Here is a 25,312-nt window from a genome sequence, read left to right on the forward strand (position 1 = left end):
ATGCGACCCTGGAGGCGGGCTCTGGGCGACTTCACAGCTCTCGATCTCTGCCTGCAACCCCCGCTGGGGTCCTGGGCAGCTGGCTCTGTCCCGCCCTCCCCGGTTCTGCCTCGAGCACCCTTGCCAGGTGGTCAGCAGTGAGGATGACGCAGCGCGGACACTGGTGGACTTCACCCCACGGCCTGACCGGGCACGCACTGCACACTTGGTGGGCTCGCCGTTGCCAGCCGGGCACCTCTCCAAGGGCTCTGCCCGACTGCCAGGAGGCGGGTGGTCTCAGGACCCTCTTGTGTCGGGGGAGAGGCTCCTGCAATGGGGAAGGGAGGCACCTTGCTGGCGACCAGGGGCCAGGAGTCAAAGTGGGGATCCTGGGGCTGAGGGCAGGGTGGCTGGGGCATGGCAATGCCCGGAAGCTGCTCCAGTGGTTGACACCACCCCCCATCTCCACCTACTGAGGCATGGGTCAGCTCTGGGTCAGGAGGAACTGTGCAGGAGTGGGCAGGGGGCCCCAGACGCGCCCTTGCTGGCCCAGAAACATGTGCTTGTAAACTTTAATTTCCATACAGTAGAGAAACATACAGTACAAGCAACTCGGGGACCGGACTGCACTGGGAAGCTCACGGGGTCACCTGGAAACAGGCTCCCCACCGAGAGGGGACCGCCTGAGCTCCTGGGGACGCCACGAGTCCCCACTGCCTGCGGAGCGGCTCGGGAGGCCGGCGGCTCAGTCCTCGCCTCCCCTTGCCCGCGGTCCCAGCTTCCTCCGCACCTCCCCACCCCGCCCCACCCCAGGGTCCTCTCCGGGAGGACAGGCCAGCCTCCCGGTGGCGGGGGGCGGGGGGCAGACACTCTCTGCTCCTTCTCTGCTTGCTCCCCTCCCACCTGGGCGGCCCTAGGGCTCAGCTAGGTCGTCAGGGGACGCTTCACGGTGCCAGCTGCCGGCCAGACCCGCCACCCCCGACTCCTCAGTGGGAGCGGGTGAGCCAGGCAGACAGCCCTGGTCATTTAAGGTGATGGGCGCTCTGCTGGGGGTGCAGAGGGGCGCCCCGGGGAGAGGAGGAGGCTGGGGGCCCGAGACCTGGTCAGTGAGAGCTGGGGAGGTGAGGGTGGGGAAGGAATGGCGGGCATTTACAGAGAGGTATCCTACGCTTGGGTGCAAAGACAGGAAGGCGGGAGAGAGGAGGGGCTTTGCGGGGAATATGAGAGTCTTCTAGATCCGGGAACGTGGAAGGGCCCTCCGGAGCATTTGGTAGAGATGGTGGGCATTGGACTGCCCCCCAGGGCACTGTGATGCAGGCTGAGATGCGGGCCCCTGGCCATGCCCAGCCAGCCTGTGGCTCCAGTGCTGGACGCCGGGAAGAGTCCGCTGGCTGTGCTGAGGACCGACCTGGGTCCTTCGTCCTGATCCCGTGGGGGGGCAGCGGCTCTGGAGGGAGCTGGCCCGTGGGCCCCAGTCCTCAGCGATGGCGGGGTGGGGGGGAGACGGCCCCGCTTCACAGGACCACCTCGGGCGCGATGCTGAAGAGCAGGTCGTCATTGCCCCGCCGCACCTCCAGCAGCAGGGGAGACTCGGTCAGCACAGCCTCCTGCAGCTCGCTCGAGTCGGCCAGGGGCCGCCCGTTGACCTTGACGATGATGTCGCCATCTTGGATGCCCCCCCTGCCAATGGGAGAGAGAGGCGGTCACGGCTCATCCCCGAGAGGCTAGGGCCTGCGTGCCTCTAACAGCCGCGGGTTTAAGGAAGGTCACTCAGCAGGTGAGAACAGGGTGCTGACCCCCAGGCTCTCACCCCAGGCGGAGACCACTGTCTGACCAGCAGCTAGCGCTTTGCCGGTCGGCTTTTCTGTACAGCAGAGGGGCTGGGGTCACGTTCTGGCTGTGGCCTCCCCACCTGGGCCAGGGACATGGCCCCGTGAGCCTCGGTTCCCGCCACTGCAGCCCCGGGTGGGGACACTCTTTGCAAATTACAGTGATGTCCAGGGTATTGATTCCACCGCTGCTGCTGTTGCTAAGACCTTCCTGTCAGGGCTGGAGGGAGCGAGGCCAGCGCCCTTCTGCACCTGACTTGCCATGACCTTCCCCTCCATCCAGAGGGCAGGCAGGGTGGCACCGAGGTCAGGTTCGCGGGTGACAGGACCCAGATCCACATGCTCAAGCTGCGTGACCTCAGAGGAATGACTGCGTCAAAGCTCAGTCTTCCCATCTAAGCAATGGGCTGAGAGCCCACACCTCGCGGGCTCCAGTGAGAAGCCCCTGAGGGGACGCACCTGGAACACCCAGCTCACGGCCCAGCCTGGGTCAGCCTCGGCCACCGGCCCCAACGAGCTCCCCTGTCCAGGGCGCCCTGCATGTGGCCACTCTCCCTGACGCCTTCCTGCTGCCCCAGCACCCCCGAACAGAGAGCTTGAGTTGGGGGTGATTATTCTTTGGAGTCACAGATCTGTATCTTGACAGTTTTTACTGCAGGCTGGCTGTGCGCTGAGCATGCGTGCCGTGCTCAGGGCAGGAAGACCCCAGGGATCCGTGTCTTCCAGCCCAGCACACAAAACAGAGAAAATGTGTCCTGTTGGGTTGAAGGGGCTGGGGGACCCCCCTGCCTGGCTCCACGCGCCCCCAGAGGAGCCCCAGACCCCACATGGGCTACGTCTTGGTCCCGAAGCTGCAGTGTAGAAGCAGGATCCCAAGGAGCCCCGCCACGGCACAGATGGACCCTGGAGGAGAAGCGGCGGGCGCGTGTTCAGAGCCGGCCCAGGGCACAGGCTCACGGGTGCCACCGCCCCCCGCACGGCCTGCTTAGCCCACCGTGCTGCAACATTCGACCTTTCTCGCGTATTCAGTGGTTTCCGAGGAAGCAAGCCTTTGTCCCCCATTTGATCTTGACAATGTCTCGTGGGAGAGGAAAAGTAGGCAGAATCATGACCATTTCGCAGATGTGGAAACTGGCCAGGAAAGACCCAGGCTGACCCGCGAGGCTGCTGAGAGTGAGGCTGGCATGGAGTTCTCAGCTTGGGGCGGGGACCTCCACTACTCTGTCTCTCCAGACCCAAAGGGAAGGACACTCTGGGCCAAGGAGGGGACGGCCTTCACCCTCCAGCCTGAGCCCAGCTTAAAGGACTGGCCAGGATCCCGCCTGCCACTTTCACGTTACACCACATTGCCAGGAAGCTCAAGGTCATGCAAGGTCAATCAAGTCCAGCCCAGGCCCCAAGCCCACCTGCCCAGCCTCTTTGCTTCCTCCGGTGGAGCCTACCTCTGAGAAGGTGAATTCGGAACAACCTCTTGCACATAAATCCCACTGCTGACCGCCGGGAAGTCTGGGTTACTGGCCTTTAGCTCCTCCACCAAACTGAAAAGACAGTCCCACCGTTAAGGCACTTCTGGGCCTCTAAGCTGACTCCTCAGTACAAAGCTGCCTCCTCATCCCCTCCTCCACCCAGGACGAGGCGCCTCCTCTGTGCCCCCATGCTGCCCGGTCCTGGCACGGACCACTCTGGGTTGTCACTGGTTCTTGTCTGTGACCCCCACTCAACTCGGGCTCCTCAAGAGAAATCTCAGTGAGGGTGGATGGTAGGAAGTGTGGAGTGGGGAGGGTGATGGACAGATGGGAGGATGAGCGGCAGGAGGGGAAAGGAGGGAGGGAAAGGCAGAGGGATGGGTGATCAGATGGCGGGATGGAGGGAAGGAAAGAGTGACAGATAGATGGGCAGACGGAAGGAGGATGAACAGACAACGGGTGAACGTGGAGATACAGAAGCCTGGAAGGATGGCGTGATGGATAGCTGGACCGAAGAGAAAAATAGCACCTTTAGACAGTAAATTGGCACATTGGTCTTGATTCCAAATTGCTTTCAGATTTATTCCCTAGAGGAACGGCTGCTGACACAGGAAGGAATGTCATCCTAGGGACTATGTGGGTGGGAGGGTCACTCAGGCGAGCTTAGTTCTCCCCAGAGCCCCCCAACGCAGTGACCTCTTCCTTCTCTAAACCCTTGGACTTTGCAGTTTCTTCCCTTCGGCCTCCTTTCCTTCCTTCCTGTCCCTCCTCTTCCCCTGCCCCTCCCCTAATTCACGCACTCAGAATTTGCAGACACCTGCTCTGTTATAGTCCTGGCCCTGGGGGTGAGCAGGACACAGTCCTTGCTCACAAACAGCTCATGGCCAAGGTTGGGGGTGGGCAGCTCTGACCCTGGGGGACCCAGTGCAAGCTGGGGAGGGAAGCACAACTGTGCAAGTGAAGAGGAGACTCTCCTCCCCTTGAAGTAGCCTCCGGGGAGGGAGAATGGTGTCCCCTTCCCAGAGTTCAAGTCTGCTCAGGCTTCAGAACATGACCTTGTTTGGACACAGGGACTTGGCTGATGCGGCTGGTTAAGAATCTCGAGATGAGATCAGCCTGACTTAGGGTGGTCCCGAAATCCGATGGCCGGTGTTTTTTATCAGAGAAACAAGAGGAAGAAGGGAGCAGGGGCCACCCTCCTTCGGCCAGCCCAGCTCCTGTGTAATCAGGTGCCCCGAGTCACGTCTCCCCACGTGGCTGCTCTTGAGAGTCTGGGAGATGTCCTGGCTCTAATCTGGGGGCTTTGTGCCCACCATGCGACGAGAAAGGCAGAGCTTGCAGTGATGCAAATACAACCCAAGAAATACCCAGTACCACCAGAAGCTGGGAGATACAAGGAAGGACCCTTCCCTGAAGCGTCCAGGGAGCGCAGCCCTGCTGACCCCTTGAGTTTGGACTGCGGGCTTCCAGATCTATTGACAGAATGAATTTCTGTTGTTTTAAGCCACTAACTTGGGGGTGATTTGTTATGGTGGCCCCAGGAAAACTAATCTGGGAGGCTTCCTGGAGGAGGAGCACCTGAACGGAGTCCTTTGGATCAGGCTGAGGGGGAAAGGCGTTCCAGGCCGAGGGACTGACCTGAGCAAAGGCTCAGAAGCCTGGGTGTGTCTGGTCCATGGGAGCACCTGCCGGTGGCCAGGCATGTCGGGGCCAGGGTCCGGGAGGAGAGTGGGGGTAAGGGGCAAGAATGGAGGGGTGGTGGGCGCCAGTGTTCTTTGGACACTCACCTTGGCGTGATGGTCCGCATCCGGATGCCGATGAAGCGCTTCTTCCAGTCTAGAAACAGAGCGTGTCGGGACTCGGTTAGCACCACCATGAAAGCCTCAATGCTCCCCGAGGGGCCTGGCTAAGGAGCAGAAGGCAGCAGGAGCCACCCTCCTGGGGCCAGCCTAACCCCTGTTTGATCAGGTGCCCAGAGGTACCTCTCCCCACCTGGCTGCTCCTGAGGGCCTGGGAGAGGTCCTGGTTCTGATCTGGTGGCTTTGGGCCCACCCACATCACCAGGCACCATTCACCCACATCGGCTCTGACATCTGCTCCCTTGCTGGGCCCCCCACCCGACCCCAGTGGACAGGGGAGCTCCCCGACCCAGCCTCCATCCTGCAGGCTCCCCAAGTTGCCTTGCTCTGATCTGAACTGGTCACCTTCTCCTGCCTTCTCCATAAACCAGATATTAATTGATAACACCCAGTGAGCTCTAACGACGCAGCACAGGCCCCCTGGCTGGGGCAATACAAACATAGAGGCTGAGTTGGTAGCTCTAGGCCCCCAGCTTCTCCAGTCTGTGATGCAGCAGATGTCTCAGACCCCAAAACAGCCTTCACACAGTCCAAACCTAAACATGGGGAAGGACAGGGAAGCCGGGCGTGCTGCAGTCCATGGGGTCACAAAGAGTCGGACACCACTGAGCGACTGAACAACAGCAAACTTTAACAAGTCTCAGCACATTTTTAAAATGTCATGTCATAAAAACATGCTCCCTGGCCACAATGGAATTAAACTATAAGGTATCTGCAAGAGTCACAATAACTTAGAAAGTAAATACACATACTTCTAAATAACCCAACTCTAAGGAATAGATCAAAAGAGAAATTAGAAAGCATTTTAAATTGAAAAACAAAACAAAATACAATGTACCAAACTTCGTGGGATGGAGGTAAAGCAGTACTTAGAGGGGAATTAATAGCACTAAAGTACCAATATCAGAAAAGAAGGGCGATATCAAATCAATGACTTCAGCCTTCTCCTTAAAACTAGAAAAAGAGGATCAAATGAAATCTAATGTAGGCAGAAGAAAAGAAATAATAAAGAATAGAAATCAAAGAAATAGAAAATGGAAAAAGTGGAAAAAATAAATGAAAACCGAAAGTTGACTTTTTGTAATCAATAAAATTGATAAGTTTTTAGCCAGACTAATTAGGGGTAAAAAGACACAATGATCAATATGAGGAATGGGAGAGGTGACATCACTACAGATTCTATAGGTATTAAGAAGGTAAGAGACTAATATGAACAACTAGATGTCAATAAACTTGACAACAGAGGTAAACTGAATATACCTCTTGAAAATTTCAAACTAGCAAAGTTCACTCAAGAAGAAACAGATACCCTCCATAACCCTGTATGGGCTTCCCTACTGACTCAGATAGTAAGGAATCTGTGAGGCAGGAGACCTGGTTTCAATCCTCGGGTCGGGAAGATCCCCTGGAGGAGGGACTGGCAACCCACTCAGTATTCTTGCCAGGAGAATCCCCACGGACAGAGGAGCCTGGTGGGCTACAGTCCACGGGATTGCAAAGAGTCAGACAAGACTGAGAGACTCACAGTTTTTATAGCCCCGTGTCTATTAGAGAAATTGAAGTAGTTAAAAATCTTGCCACAAAGTAACTTCAAGCCCAGACGGTCTTACAGGAGAATCTCTAACTGACACCTAAGGAAGACATCATATCAGTTCTAAACAAATGGTTCCAGAAAACTGAAAATGAGTGACTATTTCTGTGATACTGTGACTAATAATAGGAAATGTATACGTAATTTGGTCTTCATCCAGGGTTCCTAACACTAAACTTCTAAAACTTTTGTATTTCCCTAAAGTGATTAGACCTCTAAGGGACATCTTTTTCTCGCAGCTCCTGAAATAGTTCCAGACCTCTAAAGGTGAAATTGTTATTGTTGTTCAGTCGCTAAGTCATGTCCGACTCTTTGCAACCCCATGGACTGCAGCACGCCAGGCTTCCCTATCCTTCACCATCTCCTGGAGTTTGCTCAAACTCATGTTCATTGAGTCGATGATGCCATCCAACCATCTCATCCTCTGTCATCCCCTTCTCCTCCTGTCCTCAATCTTTCCTAACATCAGAGTCTTTTCCAATGTGACAGCTCTTTGCATCATGTGGCCAAAATACTGGAGCTTCAGCTTCAGCATCAGTCCTTCCAATGAATATTCTATTGTTGATTTCATTTAGGATTGCCTAGTTTGATCTCTTTGCTGTCCAAGGGACTCTCAAGAGTCTTATCCAGCACCACAGTTTGAAAGCATCAATTCTTTGGTGCTCAGCCTTCTTTATGGTCTAACTCTCACATGGCTTTTCGTTATTCACAAGTCCCTTTCAATCACACTTGACTTTATGTTAATGAGGTAAACTTTGGAAAGTTTGTAAGGGTGTCAGGTTGGTTGCAAGGGGAACCGACCACGTAATTGGAGGATTGGAACGTTCCTCCTCAGCCTTCTCTGCCTTGCTCCGGGGAGAGGAGACGAACTAGAGGTTGAATCAATTGCCAATGGCTAGTAACTTATTCAGAGGCTTCCCTGTGGCTCAGATGGTAGAGTCCGCCTGCAATGCAGGAGACCCAACTTCAGTCCCTGGGTTGGGGAGATCCCCTGGAGGAGGGCGTGGCAATCCACTCTGGTATTCTTGCCTGGAGAACCCCATGGACGGAGGAGCTATGGTCTGCAGTAGGCAAGCGACAGTCCATGGGGTTGCATAGAGTCCAGCCCAACTGGGAGACTAACACACACACAGTAGCTTAGTCAACCATGCCTATGTCATGAAGCCGCCACAAAACCCCAAAAAGATGGGTTTGAAGAGCTTCTGGGCTGGCGATCGTGTGGAGGGGCACCCAGAGACCGTAGGCTCCCCGCCCCTCCCCCACACCTTGCCCGACGTGTCTCTTTCATCAGGCTGTTCCTGGGACGTATGCTTTACAATAAACTGGTTGTCTCTCGAGCAAACAGCTTTCCTGCTCTAGTAAACGATCCAACCCCAGAAAGGGGTCATGGGCAATTCTGATTTTATCGTCACAGTGTACAACGGGCCTCTGAAGGCAGGGCTGGGGCAGTCATAGGACTGAGCCCTTAACTTGTGGGGTCTGATGCTATCTCTGGGTAGACAGTGTCAGAATTGAGTTAAATTGTAAGACACCCTGCTTGGCAGGGGGAAACCCCACTTTTTGCTGACCAGATGTGTCAGAAGTAAAACAGCATTGCAGTAGAAAATGGAGAGTAGAAGAGGGAGTGTTTTTCCTAAGCCAGTCTGCAACTCATTATCCCAACACCCGAACTGGAAAGAGAACTAGACCCACATTCCTCATGAAGATAGATGTGAAAAGTCTTGAAATGCTTTCAGCAAATCAAACCCAACAATATATCAAAAAGGATAATACATCACCACTAAGTGAGGTTTATTCCAGGAATGCAAGGATAGTTTAATATTTTAAAACCAACCAAAGAAATTTACCATATCAAAAGATGAAGAAAGAAAACCATCATCTCAAAAACTAGACAGATAAAAAGATGCAGGAGGGGTGGATGGATGGATGGATGAACAGAAGGAAGGATGGAAGGAAGGAAAGCAAGAAAAAGAAGGTAGAAAGGAAGGATAGGCAGAGGAAGGGATGAGTGGATGGATGGATGAGTTGGTGCATGGGTGGGAGGAAGGATGGATGGATGGGAGGGTTGGTGAGTAGGTGGATGTGTTGGTGGATGGGTGGATGGGTTGGTGGTTGGGAGGGCAGATGGGTTAATGGGATAGAAGGAAGTTCTATCTGGGTTCTGACAACTATGGAGCAGCTCAGACAAGTGAAATTTGGGGGCCACCACCTTAGGAGGTGGGAAGTGAGATAGATGATCCCCAGCCAGAGGGGACAGTCTAGAGGCGTGGGGGTGCTCATCGTCATGAGGTGAGGAGAGCATGGGAGAGAGGCTGAGGTGTGGGGGTCTCGGGACATCAAGGCGGAATGGGGAGTGGGTGCCGTCACAGAGCACTGCGGGATCGCCTGGCCCTGCTGGAGGCTGTGAGCTCAGCCCTGGGACAGCGTCCCTGACCCCACGTGGGGGCTCCGTACCTTTGCCAGTCTTGTCCTGGAACTCTGAGAGGAAGCGCGTGATGCGGTCCGAGGGGATGGCAAAGGAGATGCCGGCCGCGACCTTGAGCGTGTTGATGCCGATGACCTCGCCGTCCTGGGTGGGAGATCAGAGCGGGCGGTCACTCCGAGAACCCAAGCAGCCACTGGGCTCAGTGGCAGAGCAGCGTGTCCGTGCGACTCGGCTCCCAGACGGGCGGCCCTGGCCGTCAGCGCCGTCCCTGAGAAGCCCCCTAAAGGTGCTCCGGGGTCCAGGTCTGAGTCAGGGGCCCCCACCTCTCCCGCCGTTCGCCTCCACACCTGACCCCCTAGCTCCATCACTGCAGAGTGTTGACCTGGGGAGCTACAGCCTGCCCCCAAGAAGCTGCGCCTACTGACCGAGGACGCCCCCCAGCCAGCCTTCTGAGGGGCTGGAGCCAAGAGGGACGTGGTGAGGGCTGGGGGGCCCTCTATCCCCTCTTTCGGGAGGCAGGTGGGGGGACCTGGGGCCAGGGCAGCCCCCAGCCTCCTCCACTGTTCGTCCCTTTCGCGCTGGGCTCCCTCCCTGTCCTGCACACCCCAGGAGGCGGGTGCAGCTTGGCCTGATCTGCCACCTGAGACCCCACTCCCGGCCGCAGCTCCTCCCGGGGTGCCCGGCAGACACCCCTGCCCCAGCGTTCCTGCGGGACCCCCCCGCCCCCCGTGTCCATCCTTACACGGTCGATATAGGGGCCAGCCCCAGGGAGCCTGGGGGCCGGGGTGCGTGGTAAGCCCAGCTCCTCCCCCGTCAACACGATGACGAGGGGACTGGCCCCCGACCCGTGTCCCCTGCCCCAGGCCCACCACAGGCATGGGTCCTGCTGCTCTCAGACCTCCCTCACTCCTCCCGACAGCACCAGCTCCCCTGGGGGCAGCACGTGCTTGGGGTCGCATCCCCCTCCGGGGCCCCCAGACCCTTGGGTGTGAAGGCACAAGGCCTGTGTTCTGGGTCCCAAGCACCCCTCGAGGCTGTGCCGCCCACCCCAGTGTGAACAGGGCCCCAGAAAACTTGAGGCTCCCACTCTAGGGGACACTCACCAGGTTCACCAGCGGTCCCCCGGAGTTCCCATACTGCAGGGGAGGAAATACCACGTGAGCTGGGCCCCGAATCTCCCTTCCTGGAGGGTTTCTGAAGTTTTTCTTCAGAAACTACCATCCAACTGGCCCAGAAACATGTAATTAAATTTCCTCCCGCAACGGCGTTGAATGGAGAAGGAAAGGGCAGCCCACTCCACTATTCTTGCCCCGAAAATTCCATGGATAGAGGAGCCTGGCAAGCTAGAGTCCATGGGGTCACAAAGAGTCGGACACGATGAAGCGACTGAGCACCGTAGGCTTGAAAGGCCTCAGCACCCATTCCACAGATGAGAAGGCTGAGGCCCGCGGCGGCCCAGTGCACGGCCGACTCGGATCATCCGGGTCTCAGCTGGCCGGTGCTGTCCGCCCAGACCTCACGGGTTCCCTCCAGCCTCTCATCCGTGTTTCCACCCTCCCCAGCGGATGCAGGACAGGGCACTGCTTCTCATCCCACTGGCATCGAGAAGTCTTTCAAAGACCAGCACTTCCCAGAAGAGGGTCTGAACCATGGTAAAGCAGAGAGGCAGCAGGTGCTGGGTGTCTGGGCAAAGGGCTTTGTGAATGCAAGAGGTGGCATCCAATGGAATAACGATAGTAGCAGTAATAATGATGTTGACAGGGTGTGTGATTTAGGCAAAGATATTTCTGAGGTCTTGGCTGCGTCTCTACGACTCTGAAGGGCTATCCCAGATCAGGGTTGCAGCCTCTAAGACTGCGAGGACTGGCCTGGTGTCCTGGGAGTCAGAGCTGCACTTAATGTAAGGAAAGAACTTTCCAGCCAGTGGACATGTGAGAGCCTGAGGGGCTCTGGGGGCGGGGCTCTGGGGACCGATCTTGAGGCCGCTGTGCGGACTCACGTTGATGATGGCATCCGTCTGGATGTAGTCCATGTCTGAGTCCCGGAGGCCCAGCTCCCGGCCGTCCCGCTGGGCTGTGCTGACGATGCCGGTGGTCACCGTGTTCTGCAGGGCGAAGGGGCTGCCAATGGCCACCACGAACTCACCAGGCCGCAGGTCTGCCGAGTGGCCCAGCAGCAGCACCGGGAGCTTTTTCTGGGGAGGAGGCAGGGAGGACGTGGGAAAAGAAGCTCAGTGGTGGGCCTTTGGTGGGACCAGAGCCAAATTATGGCCAGGCCCCCGGCAGGGTGGTCCCCAGAGCGTCAGGCCAATGCAAGGCTGGCTGACCCTTGGGGGCCACCAGACCCAGGGCTGGCATTCACAGCAACCACAGGTCTCCCCAAGGCAGGCCACAGGGTCCATGGCAGGGAGGACAGAGAGGTCCGGCTGGGCACGGCCCGGGGGCACAGCCGCGCCCAGATCCCAGGGGCCTCTGCTGACTCCGGAGGAGGTCAAGGGCAGGACCCTGAGCCGCAGACCCTCAGGACCGTGGGCTCCATCCATCCAGCCTCTCCTCCCGTGTCAGGAGCGTCCCCTGCGTACTGTCTGCCTCCAAGTCAAGTGAGAAGTTTTCTGGTTTTCCCAGCAGCTCTTGATAAACAGGAAAAATGCTGTTCACACAAGTGAGGGTTAAGCAGGCGTTGAGAGCTGTGCCCACGTGGGAGGCGTGGAGCCTCAGCGCGCCACATTCTATGCTGCTGGGCAGTGAAGCCTCGGCAAGAGGCACACGGTGTCCCAGGTGAGGACCCAGGGAGCGGCATCTGGGACGAGGACCCAGAGGGGACAGTGCGGGTCAGCACTTTGCCCAGAGCCCAGTTTAACGCAGGGCTGGGGGCCGGGAGTCAGACCTGCGGTCAGCAGAACCCCTGCAGGCACCAGGAATATAGGGCACCTGGTCCTACTGACCCTGCCAGCATCTTTGGTGGCTGCTAGGATGCACCCCTCCACTCCCCAGGGGGAGATTCCAGCGCCTGGAAAGGGAGAGACCCAGCGACCGCCCACCTGGGGCTCTAAAGGCTCTGCTTCTCCCCACGGGGGTCCTCGGGCAGGGGGTGCACATTGCGGCCCTTGGCCAAATCCAGCCAGATCCAGCAGCCTCTTCTGTAAACACATCTTTCCCTGGACCGCAGCCCAGCCATCTGTCTGGCCTGTGGCTGCCTTCCCAGGACGGTTCAGAGTGGAGAGGTTGCGACAGAGACCACAGGGCCTGTGAAGCCTACATCGTTCGCTGTCCGGCGCTTCACGGAAAACGTCTGCCATCCTCTGACCTTGAGTACAGCCCTCCCATCATCCCCAGTTTCCCCGTCTCCAACATAAAGATGGTGTCCTGGGCTCAGGAACGACTGTGAACGGGCTCTGAAAGTGGGCAAGGGTCTCCGTTAGGATAATTTCGTGGAGCCTCTGAATTCCCTCTCCTGTGACTGGGCAGGGGGAGGCCTCGTTGCAAAGCACTGGTCATCTCAAATCCTGGCAACTTTTATTCAGAAAGAGCAGAAGCTGGGTGCAAGCTCAACCAAGCTGGACTGCCTGGCCCACGTGGGCCCGTTCCCCCCTGCCATGGACTGCATGGCGTGCTCAGGGCACAGGTCACCCCAGGTGAGCCCACAGTGCCCCAAGGAGCCGGAACCACGATGCTGAACACCAAGAAACATGCAGGAGGGTGTTGCCTCTTCTGTGACCCCCAGGGGGACACTGCCTCTCCAGCAATAGGCCCGGGAGGGACAATGGAAGTGTCCCCAGCCCTGGAGATCCTCCACTCTCCACGTGGGAGCGGCACATTTCCTGGAAGGCAGCCTGCTCTGCCCTGCACGGGCCACTTAGGTCCTGGAGGGCAGTGTCCAGATATCGGGGTTCTAGTCTGACTAGACCCAAGACTAGGACATGTTGCCAGTCCCCAGGGGCCTTGATTCCTCTGAGTGTCTGATGGGAAGTGGGGCTGAGAGGTCTCTGAGCTCCAGGGTCCAGGAAGGTCTCCCCACCCCCCTCACCACCCACTGACCTTGGGGTGAATCTTGATTGTGGCGATGTCCGACTTCTTGTCGATGTCCTTGATGGTGGCCTCGTAGGTGTCACCGTTCTGCAGCTGCACCTTGAGCTGCTGCCGGCCCGAGACAGTGTTGGTGCTGGATACCACGTGAGCGTTGGTGACGATCAAGCCCGCCTCTGACATGATGAAGCCTGAGCCGCTGGACAGGGGCACGTTGCGGCCAAACAGAGGATGTCTGTGGGAGAGGCATGTGGGTGGGCTGGGTCAGGACTGCGGGTGGGGGCGGCCACAGCCAGGGGCCAAGGGAGACAAGCATCCACCAGGCCTTAGGATTGAATCCTGGCTCTGCCACCTCCTGGCTGTGGCCTTGGCCAGTAGTTAAGTCTGGACTCATTTCACAGCCACAGATAGGGGGACGATGACCTGTGACTTGCTACTTGCGAGGACGAGACATGAGGCCTGTGACTGTCAGTACCATGATGATGCAGCAGGCACTTCCTGCCCTGGAGCCAGACAGACCAGGATTGTAACCTCAGGTCCAGTCCCCACTTACATCTGCCTGGCTGTGGACAGTCAGGAGGCTGACCCCTCTGAGCCTCAGTCTCCACATCTGGGAAATGGGCCAATATCACCTGCTCCAGCGAGCAGGTTGCCCGTCTGCAGGCAGTTGGTCAATAAGCCATACGGAAGACAGGAGGGTGTGCACACGGCTCCGCGGGACTCAGCAGGTCCCTGGGGAACGTCAGTGTCCCAGATCTCCAGCTGCACAGAGAGAAGGTCGTAAACATTGAGGGGCCCGTGCTCCCACCTCCCTCCGGAGCCTTGGCTGTCTGCCCTGAAGTCCCGGAAGGCTCAGAGCCTTCCCCGGGGAGGGTCGCCTCTGTCTTTGGGGCCTGGACGGGGCAAGTCATCCATGCCCGAGGCTGCTGGACAGACCCCAGCCATAAAGGGTCTAACTGTGTGTGTGTGTGTGTGTGTGTGTGTGTGTGTGTGTGTGTGTTAGGGGGCAGGGATGGGGCAGGGCGGGGAGGAACAGCGGAGCGGATCTCTGGGAAGTGCAGAAATGCCACCTCCCCAGCAGGTCAGGGACAACCAAGGTCACCAAGAGCCCCCACAGAGCCAGAGGCCAAGTCACATCGTGCTCCCAGCCACCCTACAAGATAGAGAGAGGCCCCCCCAGTTCACAGGTGGGGAAACAAGGCCGGCAGCCACCCAGCTCAGGGGAGGCGGTGTCAGCCCATTTCCTAGATGAGGAGACTGAGACTCAGAGGGGTCAGCCTCCTGCCCACATCAGTTCACAGATGGAGACCCAGGCCCAGGGACATGAAGCAGCCGCCCGGGTCAGGCTGGGGAAGGGCAGAGCCAGGCTTTGCCCCGGGCAGCCTGGCCACTCGGCCCCTCTGCGCGGTGACCGGAGCATCGGTCACTCAGGCCTGAGACCAGCTCCTGCCCACACCCTCCACCCGGTTCCGTGCCGTTCCCTGAGCGGTAACTGCACCCGAGCCCTGCGGGGCCTGCTGGGTGCAGGACTCGCCCCGGATCTGAGGAAGACCCCCAGGCAGCCCAGGGCCTCCCCCCGCGCACTCCGGGGTCACAGCCGGAGGTGCCCGTGCAGGAGGACCACGCTGCCCGTGTCTGGGATGACGCCCACCTTGGCATCTCCCCGCCCCCACCCCGGGACGTCAGCCTCCAAGGAAGGCTGGACCCAGCATTGCTGCCTCCCACTGTAGTCAGCAAACTAGCTGGTTCAGGGACTGGTGTCTGGAAGCACGCTGCCCCCCCCACAAGCCACCTGCAAGGCCAAGGACGGGCCATTCACATGTTGGGCTGTCGTTTCCCTAAAGACACATTTCAGGATCTGAGGCCCGTGAAAAGGGCAGTGAGGGGTCAGCGTGTTGCAGGAGGATGGGCTCGACTCTGAGATGCCAGAGACCCGGGGGGCAGCCCTGAGCCTGGGGCAGCTGCCCAGGTCTCTGTTTCCACATCCAGAAAATGGGGACATGGGAGCCTGCCTTCCCAACATGTGTGAGGGCCTCGGAGCGCGGTGCATGTGCCGTCGGTCAGTGCTGAGGGGCGGGCGGCTGGGCCTGGCTGTCTCCTCCGGGAGGTGGCACCAGGCCGGGGGCTGTGGGTCAGCTCGGAAGGGCAGGAAGGGCAGCCCTTGTGGTGACGGGCACAGAGCGGGTTCCGAGGACCATGCTGAGCTCGCGTTAGGCGTCTGCTCGGCCCCTGGAGCACCGTCGGTGCTGAGAACCGCCCCAGCCCTCCAGAGGTCAGGGGTGGGATGCCGGGAGAGAGGGGCTCCCACTGGCCAAGCTCCACGGCCAGCGGGCAGGGGCCAAGTCCTGTGCTGGGGCCAGGAGTCAGGGTGGGAGTGATTCTGCCCTCTCCCGGCCCCCTGCCCAGGGTGGGGTGGGGGGTGGACTCCCTTGTCCCCTGTGCCTTGGAGGGGCTTGATGACGCTGGCCGCCCCCACCACTCGGGGAAAGTGCTGTGAAGTCAAGTCAAGCCAGGCCCTGGGGTTGTGGCCGAGGCCTTGGTGACGGTCCCCTTGGGCAGCGTGGCACGCAAGGGGCTGGCTCCCTCTGACCCCAACAGGTTGGAAGTGGGGGTGGGTCTGACCCTGTGTGTCCCTTCTGGGCCCCTCCCGGCCCCCTCCACACACAGCGGCCGTGAGGTTAAGACAGAGCTGCGGTGTCGAAGTTGATTTGGGAGGAGACCCCAGGATTCCATGGGAGCCGGGGGTTTGCAGGGCGGCATCAGCTCAGACAGCCCCTGTGAGCCTGCAGCAGCCACTGCAGCTGGGTCACGTGCGAGCTGCTTTCTGCCTCTCTAGGCCACGAGGTCAGGATTGGGGAGGGGCGTCCTCCCCAGGGCAGCCACGGCCAGGAGGTCTGATCGAGGTCCGCTGGATTGCCCCCCCACCCCGGGGCTAGGGTCACGTCTCGTCTGGGCCCAGGAGATGGTGGGGGCGGGCCACGAGGGGCTCCACGCACCTCAGGAAGAGCTCTATGTGGACCACGGCCGGCGCAATCTTCTCCACCACGTCGGCGATGAAGTTGAACTTGTACCGCGGGCTGGTCAGCTGGTGGAGACCTACACTGGCAGGAAGAACCAGGTACATTAGTGCGGCCCAGACCACCAGGATCAGGGTGGTGGACGCCGGGCTTCCCCACCTCACATCGCCAGGCTGGCCAAGAGGCTCAGAGAGGTCAGGACACTTATCTTGGGCCACACAGCACTCTCACAGAGCTCGGGCTGGATCTCTCTGGGCCAGCTGCCAAGGGCCCTTGCCCTTTCTCTCCAAGATAGCAGTGTATTGGTGTGAGGAAACTGTCCCCCACCTCACCCCAGCTTGCAGCTCTGGCCTGTCCCTGCAGGCCCTGGGCCCGTGCAGTGGCTGGACAAGGTCACGGCTGAAGCCCCCTGGGTGGGCGCTCCCCGGCCGTGGGGCGGCCCCCTCCTGGGCCACATCGGGCTGCCGCCGTCTGAGTTGCCAGGGCCCCTCTGTGTGTGTCGAGCTTGGCCCAGCCCCAGGCCGCCTTGCCAGGCAGCTCGCGACCTTCCCCAGAGCCTTCACCGGTTCAGATTTCTGCTGCCGTCAGCAGCCGCCTGCCGGGACCACAGGCCTGAGGCGTGTGGGTGGCACAAGGCCCATAGCCCCTTTGGTCTCCCTGCGGGCGTACGTGCTGGGGTCTCTCAGGGCCCCCACCGGACAGTAGGGTTATCTGGAGCCCACACTGCCCAGCACTGCCTGTAAGCAGCTCCCAGGGCCTGAAAGGAGCGCCAGGCTGGGCTCCAGCTGTGTGGCTTTAGGCAAATCGCTTACAGTCTCTGGGCCTCTCCACCCCTGCCCGCCCCAGAGAGCTGCGGGAACAGGTCGTGACTTGCAAACCTTAAGGCTCCCTGAAGGTGCTGAACGAAGAGGGCTCAGCCCATAAGGCCCAGCTCCGCAGCTGAGGGTCTCTGGGAAGTGACTGGGCACCAGGATCTGGAGAAAATCTGGTTTTCCCGACTGTCCAAAGGGACGGGAAGGAGCGCAGGCCCACAGTCGGGGCCTCGGAAGCCTCTGTGGACAAGTGAGGTCCCCACCCACAGCCAGACTCATCTCCCCGGCTGTCCAGGGGGCGGCCAGGGCAGGGGTCATCGGTTCCATCCCGAAGGTGGAAAAACAGAAACTCCATTGGAGCGGAGCCAGGTTCTGGATGGGGCCACAGGTCTCCCTGTCCTTGGGGCCCTCCCTCCCCCCGGACCACCCCCACCAAGGCCCTGACTGTGCATTGAAGCCTGACTGGGACTCGGGGCCCAGAACAGAGCTTGCCTTGGGCTCCGTGGTCAGGGGAGGCGAGGAGGGCCCACCCCACCGGTCCTGTGATGTCTGCCTCTCAATCAGCCCGTGGTCACTGACCGTGGAGGGCCCAGCCTCCCGCGGTCAGCCTGAATCAAAGGCCGCCTGTCCAGGGTGGCCGGAGCCTAGCTGGGATGTGCCCCACTCTTGGCTCCTTGACGATCAAACTGCGGGCCGCCAGGGGCCCCCTGCAGAGGTAGAGCCCAGTGGAGGGGTGTGGTCTCAGGTTCAGAGGTCATGGTCACAGACTTGGGGCCCACCCCAGGCCAGGGCTCTGCGGCTCCCAACACACACAGATGCCCAGCACGTTTATTTCCAGGTGGATGGCTAACAGTCCCCGAAATTCTGGAGGAGAAGCTACTGGCCTGCTAGCCCGTGGGGGCTGAGCCTAGCTCTGCTGCACTGTCCAAGGGTGCTGGGAACCTGTATTCATGTCTGACTTCAAGGTGGAGTGGCCATTTCAGGTTCCGTGGTCTCACAAAGTTCTCCCCTACCAGGCAATCCCCATGTCACCAAGGTTCCTGGAGAACCCAGGCAAGGGAGGGCTTGGCACTAGGCCTGGATATCTTTAGCCTAGGCTCGTGCCCACCACCGCTCTGCGCTGGGACAGGCAAGCCCACATGGGCAAGGCCAGGTATCACCCCTCCCGGTGGGGCCACTCACCCCCGGCTCCATCGCCCACCTCTCTGTGCCTCCTCCCACCCGGACCTCTCCCAAGTCCCCCCTACCACGACGCTCCGACCTGTCCCAGGTGCAGCTCAAAGCCTGCCTCCTCCAGGCAGCCCCCTGGCGGTTTCTCCCAGATCCTCCTTGGGGCTCCCGGCATAAGGCCCGGTCCGCCGCGCTCGCTCTCATAGGGATGCCGAGCACCTTCTGGGCGCACACCCCGTGCTGGGAACAGGCCAGTGGCCGGCCAGTCCCAGCACCGTGTGACCAGCGATGGGACAGAGGCAGGCCCAGGGTGCGCTGTGGAGTCCAGTGCCTGGAAGGGTGCTCTGGGTGGAGGGGAACAGAGGTGCAAAGACACAGCAGGAGGGCAGCTGCCGCTGGATCCGGCCGACTGCATACCGGGCCCAGTGTGAGCAAGGCAGAGGAGGGGTGAGAGCGTCAGGTCAGAAAAGGCCGTGCTACCACGGGACCCACGTGACCCGACCTCAGGGGCCCCGTCCCCGACCTCAGGGACCCCATCCCACGACCTCAGGGACCTCATCCCATGACCTCACGGACCCCGTCCCCCTTCTCAGGGACCCCATCCCCCGACCTCAGGGACCTCATCCCATGACCTCAGGGACCCCGTCCCCCATCTCAGGGACCCTGTCCCCGACCTCAGGGACCTCATCCCACGACCTCAGGGACCCTGTCTACCATCTCAGGGACCTCATCCCACGACATCAGGAACCCCATTCCTGACCTCAGGGACCCCGTCCCCGACCTTGGAGACTTCATCCTCAACCTCAGGGACTCTGACTCCATCCCTGATTGCAAGGACCCCATCCCCCGACCTCAGGGACCCCGTCCCCGACCTCAGGGACCCCATCCCCGACCTCAGAGACTTCATTCTCAACCTCAGGGACTCTGACTCCATCCCTGATCCCAGGGACCCCATCGCTTGACCTCAGGGACCCCATCCCCGACCTCAGGGACCCCATCCCCATCTCAGGGATCCCGTCCCCGACCTCAGGGACCCCGTCCCCTGACCTCAGGGACCCCGCCCCCCATCTCAGGAACCCCGTCCCCGACCTCAGGGACCCCATCCCACGACCCTGACTCTATCCCTGATCCCAGGGACCCCATCCCCCGACCTCAGAGACCCCATCCCCGACCTCAGGGACCCCATCCCCGACCTCAGGGACTTCATCCCCGACCTCTGGGACTCTGACTCCATCCCCGATCTCAGGGACTCCACAGAGCTTTAGGCACGTCTGCTCCCTGCCAGCTGATCCAGCCCAGGTCCCGCTGGCCAGCTGAGTGCGCCCCAAGCTGACCAAGCTGCTGAGCCACCGGCCCGGCTGCCCGCAGATCCGGACCGCCCTGCAGGTGCTGTTCTTTCCAACGCAGCCTCTCCAGAGATGAGTTAAAATCGGCGACACTCAATTTCATGGGACAATTTAAAAACAAAAACCCCCTGTAAAATATTCACGGGCCACAGGCTGGCAGGAAAACACACCGAAAGATTTCACGACGGCCGTTTGGGGCAGAGGTAGAGTGACGGGTGACTTTGTTGGGGTTTGCGGATTTTCTGAAGGTTCTCCCCCAAGCAAGTGAGACAGAGACGGGAGACAGGGAGGCCTGGTCGGGGCGGGGCGTGTGTGGGGGGGTGCTGTGAGCTGGGCTGGTGAGTGTGAGAGCTGTGTCTCCAGCGCCCCCGCGGGCAGGTGGCAGGGCCCCGGTGGCTGCAGGAACCCCAGGGAGAAGCCGGGCAAGGCTCACCTCCCACCCGCGCACCAGCCCCTTTGGGACACAGCAGACCTGTCGGGGTGCCCCACAGCCCAGCTGTCACCAGCAGAGGCGACCCCCACGGCGGCCCCTGAGAGGGGGAGGGTGGGAAGGATGGAGGGCAGGGATGCCCTGCCAGACCCCCTCTGATCCAGCAGCACACAGTAGGTCTGCAAACATCTCCACAAAGGTCGTTCAGCCTGCTAAGCAGGTCTCGCCGTGGGAGCCGCATGCCAGGAAACGGGCTGGAGGTGAAGACAGTTGAGGGTGGACGCAGGCCTGGTGCCTCCTGAGGCTCTGCCCTCCCTGACTCTGCGCACCCCAAGAGCTCCTGGGTCAGCCGGATGGTTCACAGCCCCCCACCCCCCACACCAGGTCCCGTCCCTTTAATCAGTCGGGCGAGGTGGGTGGTGGGGATGGGGTGGGAGGCGGGGCAGGGCGGGCTTCCTGGGCCGCCTCCCCACACACGGATGAATCATCCCATGAATCAGTGGGAAACGAGAGACGCGGTTCCCACCGCCGCGTTCCACTTGAAAACCTCGGGCCCCACGGCTGGGAGGCAGACTCTGTTTATTTGGGGGGGTTTTGACAACCCCCACCCAGGCCTCACCCTCTCCTGGAGCCAAAGCTCTGAAGTCAACAGTCAGTCTTGACCAGATTCAGCTGTTAGCATTTGTGTGTGTGTGCATTTTCAAAAATAAGCTGTAGTCCGCAGGCCTTGGGAGTCCTAGTCAGGAAGAACTTGACATCAGAGCAAAGCTCCCAAGGCCAGGGGCCAGCGGCACCTCCCGGGGACGCGAGAAGAGCCGAGTGTGCCCGGGGCCCTCCTCCTGCATCTCTGGGAGGCAGGGCTTCCGGGAGGGCTGACAGTGGCGGACCCTGAAAGAGGACCTACTGTGTGTGCTGACTCTGGATACTCACGACGGCCAGGGAAATGGATGGGGAAGCCCCGGCCCAGGACGGCAGAGGGACTGGCCCAGACACCCCACCCAGGGCCACTTGTATTGCCGCACAGGTTGTGTACTGCACAACTCTGGGACCATTATTAACAGAGATCACAGCATGACGGCTGCCCTTGGAATTGTGCAGTGCGCAACCTGCCCGGCTGTACACCTTACCCGTCCAGCACACAACAGGCAGAGCCAGGGCTGAGACTCAGTTTTTTTCCTATAACTCGGAGGTCACTGCCCATTCTTCTATTGCCTCCTGCAATCAGAAGACTCCCCCACTACCCCCACCCAGCGGTCAGCTAAGAGCTGAGGATGGAGGGGTCATCAGCAGGTGCCCACAAGGTCCCACGCTGGGCCCATCTGTCCACAATGCTGACTACAGTCTGCAGGCCAGATGGCAAGCTCTCACCAGGGCTTGGGGACCGGGATGTCCGGGTCCCACGCCTGCAGCCTCGCTAGTGCCACACCGGCCTCCTGGGGCCCTCAGCTGTGGTTCCCCAAGCACGCATGCTCTGTAGTGCCCCCCGCTTCTCCTGCGGCCCCCCAGGCCCAGGCCAACACACTAACCCTGGGGAGCCCGCCCTGCCTGACTCAGTGGGCTCAGGGACCAAGCTCTGTCATCTGGGGCCCAAGGCCCTATGTGACCCCTCCCAGACCTGTCCTTCGAGAATGTCCCTGTGGCCTGGGTGCCCCTGACCCACGGCGGGGAGCAGAGAGCCACGGGGAACAGGGGCCCTGTGAGTGGGTGCACGGTCCCAGGGGCCTCTCCGCGGCCTCTCGCCCACACCCCCAGGCCCCACCCACCACCCACAAGGGGCCGCTTTGTAGCCCCAGGGGCTGCCTTCCGGATCTAATTAGTTCCCAGGATGGCTCCCTGCCTGTGTTTTTCTTTTTCTTGAAAACATGCCTGTCCCGGAGTGAACTGTCTCCCTGCAGCCAAAGACGGTGACTTCAGATCCTGCTGCGGCTCCCGGGGTGGGGTGGTGGGGAGGGGGGACCCCTGCTGTCTGCGACCCCCAGCCTCCCGTCCCTGGAACACAGGGCTGAGGGCTGCAGCCAGACCTCCGCTCCACAGGCCACGCCAGCCCAGGCTCCGGGCATTTGGGCTTTGGGGACTTTTCACAGCCGCTCTGCAGGGCAGGGATCGTCATGATTGTACAGACGAGGAAAAAGGCTCAGAGAGGTCAGGGCACCCAGCAAGGCTGGCAGCCAGGCCCCTCGACCCCTGACACGTCTCTTTCTCCTCGTTGGTCCTTGTCCAGGGTGACGGGCTGTCTGGCTCCCAGGAGAGCCTGGCATGGCCCGTCCTCAGCTTGGGGTCAGCCCAGCTCCTCTGGCTGTGAATCCCACTGCGGTTGCGGCCAATGCCACGGAGCAGAGGGCTCTGCCACCAGCCTGTCTGCACTTTATTGAAGGGGCCCCACAGGCCAGGGAGGACTCCGGGCCACCTGCAAGCTAAGGTGGGGTCAACCCCCTGGTCTTCCTCTTACAGGAAGCCCTCCCTGCCCTACTGGCTTAGCAGTTGACTCCTCTGGGCTCAGGGTCCTCAGCTGTGACGTGGGGGTTAAACGAGGCCAGGGGAATCCCCGTGGGTAAGGCCTGGCACGTGGCAGCCTTTCTGCCAACGCTGCCTTCTGGCTCCTTCCCACCCTCAAAAGGCTCTGCTTCCCTCTCATAAACTCCATTCATGTCAGAAACGTCCACTTGGCAACGTTTAGGTTTGTTCCCACTAATGCCTGTTAGCCCTTTCACTGGGGTAAGTTATCTCATCAACTGTCAATGATCCAGGGAGGAGGGTCTGTTGTCCCCCCTTCACAGATGGGGAAGCTGAAGGTGTGGAGAGCCTAGACTTGCAGGGCCTCATCACGGGAAGTGGTGGAGCTGGGGCAGAACTGGGTCTCAGTCCTGGTTCTGCTAGAGGACTAAAGCATACAGTTGGGCAGGTTGTGCACTGCACAATTCCGGGGGGCCCCCTGCTACCCTCTGCAGCAGACCTGGCATTCTATTTGAGAGGCACACACCCACATGTCCTGGCCATGTCTGTGCTACTCTAGGGCAAGGAGTCTGTGCTTTCACTCTTCTTCCAACTATTCAACACCTTCATCAAAACTAAGCTGGGAGGCTACTTCCTCAAGGTGCTGGAGGCTTGCCCGGTGTACAAGGACAGTCAGAGGGACCAGGCTCAGGGCAGAGCTGTCCCTTCCCACCTGATGACCTCGGGCAGGCCACTGTACCTTGCCGGGGTCTTTTCTTATAAAGCCCATGACAAACACATCCAGACACGATGGGCATTTAGCCTGCAGCACAAGGTCTCACCCTTGGCCCTCGTAAAGCCTGCTGGCTTCCCTCCATCAAAGCAGCTCGGGAGGAGGTGGCTTTCAGTCCCTCCGGCGGGACTCAGCCAGCGGCCCACCACTCCACATCCGGTTCGCAAGAACCCCGGGCTTGCAAGGAGGCCACGTGACTCTCTGCTTTTGGCAGCCGAGGGGGCATGTGTCAGGCCAGGTGGACGCCGTCAGCGGTTTGAGCCAGTCACACCTGAGCTCCGGCTTCCCCAGCACAACGGTCGCGGTGTGATGGACTCGGGGCAGTTCATCCCCCAAGTGGCTGGGTGGTCCCTGTCGGGTCCCCTTGGGATGCGGACTTGAAGCCCAGCTCAGACCCGGAATTGGATGGGGTTGGGGTGGGGCTCCATGGGCCCTGCAGGTCATGGAGGGGGCCCCACAGTCTGGAGGGGCAATAAGCCTGCAGCCCTGCCCCAAACACCGACCGTCCCCTCTCAGTGATGCAAATAGAGCAACACGGCACCAATGCAGGGACAGAGCTGCTCGCCAGCCAGGCTCTTGCCATGGAAGCCCGTCCCCCACTGGCCACTCTCCATGCCAGAACCCATGCTAGAACCTAATCAGAGCCCTCCAAACCTGCTCTTTCAGGAAAGGCCTGGCCACCCACCTGCCCTGCCCCTGCCCCCCTCAGTCATGAGCTCCCAGAGCCTCTGGAGCCTGTCCCCCTCGGCTGTCAGCCAAGCTCAGACCCACTAAGGCACCAGACTACCACAGTCTGGGCCCCTGTACCCTGCTCTGCACACCTATTGCCCATGAGCTTCAGGGGTCTCTTGTCTCCTGAAGATGGGCCACCCTCATGGCTCCTCCAGCCTGTGCTCAGCGTTTCCTGCTATCCTCCTCTGCACGGGCTGTTTGCATCTGCCATCTCCATGGCCATTTAGATGCCGCCTCCTCCAGGAAGCCCTCCCTCATCGCTCCCCCTCCCTGTCCCAAAGATGGGTTCTCTCTCCCCCTGAGTTCCACCTATTTGTCCTTTGTCCCTCATGGCACAGATGATCAGGGATTTCACAGGGACTCGGCTGGTGATGGTGGTGGCGGTGGACAGCAAGCAGAGCCCAGGAGGTACTGAGCCGGCAGGCTGCAGGGGAAGTCCTGCTTGGTCCCCAAAGGCAAGTGGGAGTCCCGTGTGGAGGTTCATGGGAAGGGGACAGCCTTGGGGAAGACAGGACCGGATGGGGTGCTATGGGATCCCAGCGCACCTCCAGAACAGCTTTAGGGAGCATGGCGGGGTGAGGGTGCCATCCAGGCCAAGCCCTGGCTGGGAAAGGATGGCGGCACAGCAGTCCAGGCCCTACGCTCCTCCTGGCCGGACCCCTGGCTCCTCACGGGTCCTCAGGAGCCGCCAGAGGCTGCAGTCAGCCCCTGGTCCGGGCGGGGGGAGGGGAGAGGTGGAGGCCCTGTGAGTCCCGAGTGCAAGGCCCGGGAAGCCGCTAAGAGGATTAAACACCGAAAGTCAACAAAGCTCTTAAATAAACAGAGCCCAGAGTCTCCACTGGCACCTGCTCTGGGGCTGAACAATAAAAGCCGATGATTAAATGCCACGTTGTGAATCGCCCTCCAGGCTTCTTGCTGGGAAAATCCCACGGACAGAGTTGGACAACGAAGCGACTGAGGACGAATGAACCGCCTCGGGGCTTGAAATGCTGACTCAATTGCAGCCTCGCAGGCCTCCTGGTCTGCAGCTGTGGGCGGAGGCTGTGAAAAGGGACACCTCTGCTCCACGCAGATGCAGCGCTCTGGGATTTACTCTCCCCCTGATGGACACTCATCCCCAACATGTAGCGTCTGCCTAGCACAGACATGCGAAGGCGCACAAGCTCCCCGGGTAGGTAGTGAGCCCACCATCACTGGGGGTATGCAAGGAGGGAACACCCACCACATGGGCTGGCCTTTCATTCCAACGGCACCAAATGAGCCCAGCTGCTGGACCAGGCCCACAGAGAACAAACAGACCAGACGTCCACAAGATGAAAATAAGGCATTGAGTCACAGAAGAAATGGGAGGTGGTTCAGAGGAGTCCCCAAGGTGTGCCGTGAGGCTAATGAAGGGGATTACCCA

At 60.1% G+C, this 25,312-nt stretch overlaps 1 protein-coding gene across 2 annotated transcripts in view; it reads right to left on the reverse strand.

Annotated features, from left to right (window-relative positions):
- Nucleotides 1–537: 537 nt before the first annotated feature.
- Nucleotides 538–25,312, reverse strand: part of HTRA3 (HtrA serine peptidase 3) — a 29,757-nt gene continuing 4,982 nt past the window's right edge. The window contains exons 2-9 of one of the 2 annotated variants that reach the window (XM_061145425.1): nucleotides 16,171–16,270; nucleotides 13,187–13,409; nucleotides 11,149–11,343; nucleotides 10,253–10,285; nucleotides 9,179–9,293; nucleotides 5,062–5,110; nucleotides 3,251–3,346; nucleotides 538–1,659 (exon numbers count right to left, since the gene is read on the reverse strand). In XM_061145425.1, coding sequence (XP_061001408.1) covers nucleotides 1,494–1,659; nucleotides 3,251–3,346; nucleotides 5,062–5,110; nucleotides 9,179–9,293; nucleotides 10,253–10,285; nucleotides 11,149–11,343; nucleotides 13,187–13,409; nucleotides 16,171–16,270 — 977 coding nt within the window. In that variant the 3' untranslated portion in view covers nucleotides 538–1,493. Of the gene's footprint in view, nucleotides 1,660–1,680; nucleotides 2,712–3,250; nucleotides 3,347–5,061; nucleotides 5,111–9,178; nucleotides 9,294–10,252; nucleotides 10,286–11,148; nucleotides 11,344–13,186; nucleotides 13,410–16,170; nucleotides 16,271–25,312 lie in introns of those variants that run through there. The other variant, XM_061145424.1, reaches the window with a different exon arrangement.

Source organism: Dama dama, chromosome 6 (genome assembly GCF_033118175.1).
Source record: "Dama dama isolate Ldn47 chromosome 6, ASM3311817v1, whole genome shotgun sequence".
Lineage (NCBI taxonomy): Eukaryota > Metazoa > Chordata > Mammalia > Artiodactyla > Cervidae > Dama > Dama dama.